This window comes from Vicia villosa, linkage group LG4, assembly GCF_029867415.1.
Source record: "Vicia villosa cultivar HV-30 ecotype Madison, WI linkage group LG4, Vvil1.0, whole genome shotgun sequence".
Taxonomy (NCBI): Eukaryota; Viridiplantae; Streptophyta; class Magnoliopsida; order Fabales; family Fabaceae; genus Vicia; species Vicia villosa.
The window spans coordinates 135649170-135652039 of record NC_081183.1 but is presented as its reverse complement, the minus strand read 5'-3'; the positions used below and the strand labels follow the sequence as shown (position 1 = coordinate 135652039).

Here is a 2870-nt window from a genome sequence, read left to right as displayed (position 1 = left end):
AAACATAAAATAGTTGCATAAAATAATATCAAAAACATTATAATGAAATAGAAAAAAAAGAGGAGATGAAATATTAGAGAAGATGAAAAAGAAAGAGCAGAAGAGATGTGATTAGTTAAGACGAGGAACATTAAAAACGTAATTGGAAGAGAGAACAATAGAATAAAATTAATAAGATGAAAAAGAAAGAACTTAAGAGATGAAAGACTATCAAAGAATGTGTGATATGTATTTGGAAAAGAAGATGAGAAGAATGTGTAATACCGCTATGAGAGATTTGAGAAGACTTACACTGAAATCTTAAGTGTGAGGAAGAGAAAATCATTTGTAATCGTAAGTTTAAGCCATAATAGGTTTGAGTTTGGGTTGGATATAAGTTAATTGAAGTTTGGGGGATTGTAACTTAATGCGGTTTGATTCGATTTGGTTTGATTTGTAAAATACAAACCGCAAACCAAACCGAACCGAACCGCGCGGTTTGTTTAAAAAAGGCCTAAATACATCCGAACCAAATGCGGTTTTTTGCAGTTTTAGTTTAGTTTTTTTCGATTTTACGATTTTCTATTGGACCGGTTTGGTTTTGAACACTCCTAATCGTAATTAACTTCGAACTAATAAATTTATTCAATTAGTATATAATAACTGAGTAAAAAATTAATATATCTAACATCAATATTTAATAAAATTAATTTAGTAAAGTAATTATTCTCTCTCTCTTTCCTATATAATTTATAACATATTGTTAAAATGTGTGAAATCAACTTAGGTGAATAAAAATCATTGGTTTGTGTTGTATGTGAATGTCAATGTGTGAAACAAAGTCAAAGGTACGAGACAATATCTCATTCTCATCCATCCATCAATGGAGAACCACAATTGTCGCTGTCATCATTGTCCACCTCAGATATTGCTTTGGATTATGTTATGTTCCTCAAACACTCTCATTCCAAAAGAGCATGAAAAAACTTATTCACACATAACTTTACAACACAAGTGAACAATTCAATGGCAGGTTCAAGGAGATTGGGTGTAGCCATGGATTTCTCTCCATGCAGCATCAAGGCTTTGCAATGGATGGTGGATAACATTGTTAGAGAAGGTGACACCATCATTCTTATTATCATTAATCCAGAAGAGTACGAACATGGTGAAATGCAGCTATGGGCTGTTACAGGTTCACGTAAGAAATTATTAAACCTTAAACTGTATTCCAAACAAATTTAAAATTACAATATCAAACTCTTACTTCATCATTGCATGCAGCTCTCACACCTCTGGCCGAGTTCTCCGCTTCTGATTCTGTACTGTCAAAGAAATATGGAATCAATCCAAATCAAGAAGCGATTAAGATTTCCACAGCTGCTATAGAACAGAAAAAGGTATGGTTTTAACTTCGTCATATACAAAAGTCGTCTTAAGTTTTTTGAGATTTTGTATATGACTGAGGATTTAGCTGCTGATCACGGTTTAAACGTGACAATATTTTAATTTTTTTTATAATCTGTCTTGGATATTCTTAATTTATCATGGCCCTAGAGATATAGATCATAATTGTTTTATTTAGTATTATTTTTATTGTATATTTCATTATAGTAGTTTTGAGATTTTGTATGGCATAGGTTGCTGTACTTGTGAAGATCTATTGGGGAGATGCTCGTGAGAAATTATGTGAATCAATTGATCACATACCTCTTGATAGTCTTACCATGGGAAACAGAGGCCTTGGATCCCTCAGAAGGTAAGTCGTATACTACATTTGTTAACATGAAGGGACATGTCAAAATCGTACTTGGCGGCAGACAACTTTTTCTCGCACAAAATATATATTTGTTTTTCGATGTATTTAGTGCACTGATGTTGAATTCCGTTGTCGGATAAATAGACACCATTCACATTGACACAATAGTATAGTCCTTAATTCTACCACCAAGAATGATGAATATTTGAAATTTGAATAGCATGCATTACAATTTTGTAAAAGGTTTCATTAAAATTTAACCTTTTGTTATTTATTTTTCAGGGCCATAATGGGGAGTGTCAGCAACTATGTAGTGAATAATGCAGCATGTCCCGTTACTGTGGTTAAGAGTTCGGACCATAACCACCATTAACTATTTTTTATAATTATTTTGATGTATGAATTAATGAGTTTGAGACTTAATCTTTGTAATGTTGTTATCAAAAGAAAAAAGATTGTATATTTGCATGTGTATATCATTAAATAAGAGAAAATGAAGTCGCAGTGTGCATTTACAGTGGATTTCACTTTGCAATTCTATTATATATATATATATATATATATATATATATATATATATATATATATATATATATATATATATATATATATATATTTGGTATGACTATCATATTTTGTTTATTTTTTTAATAAAGAGGGCCCAAACCGAAGAAAAAAGACAAACTACAAAGAGATTAATCTTGGATAAGAAACACCCAAGACGTCAACTTCTACCAAATGAAAAATAACATGAGGGATACTATCAAGAAATATATATATATATATATATATATATATATATATATATATATATATATATATATATATATATATATATATATATATATATATATATATATATATATATATATATATATATATATACTCCACTGCATCTAAATCAAAGGGTATCCTCATACATATTATCTTCTCTATAAGTGTGCACCACTTTCATGCCCTCATGTGTCTCAATGAGGTTATATATCCGTTTAAACAACTAGTCACCATCACTATTCACAGCTTTTCCATATTCCAACATGTTTGTAATGACTTGAGAGTCATTTAACTTTACTTTTACTAACCCTAATTTCTTGGTGAGGGATAATTCTTTGAAAATTCCCCACAATTCCGC

At 30.2% G+C, this 2870-nt stretch overlaps 1 protein-coding gene across 1 annotated transcript; it reads left to right on the top strand.

The window, feature by feature from the left end:
* The first annotated feature begins 964 nt into the window (after positions 1–964).
* Positions 965–2253, top strand: LOC131599738 (universal stress protein PHOS34). The gene is made up of 4 exons (XM_058872009.1): positions 965–1180; positions 1264–1379; positions 1620–1738; positions 2021–2253. Exons 1-4 carry the CDS (start codon positions 1006–1008, stop codon positions 2109–2111), a joined length of 501 nt encoding a protein of 166 aa, XP_058727992.1. The 5' UTR covers positions 965–1005; the 3' UTR covers positions 2112–2253.
* Positions 2254–2870: the final 617 nt, after the last annotated feature.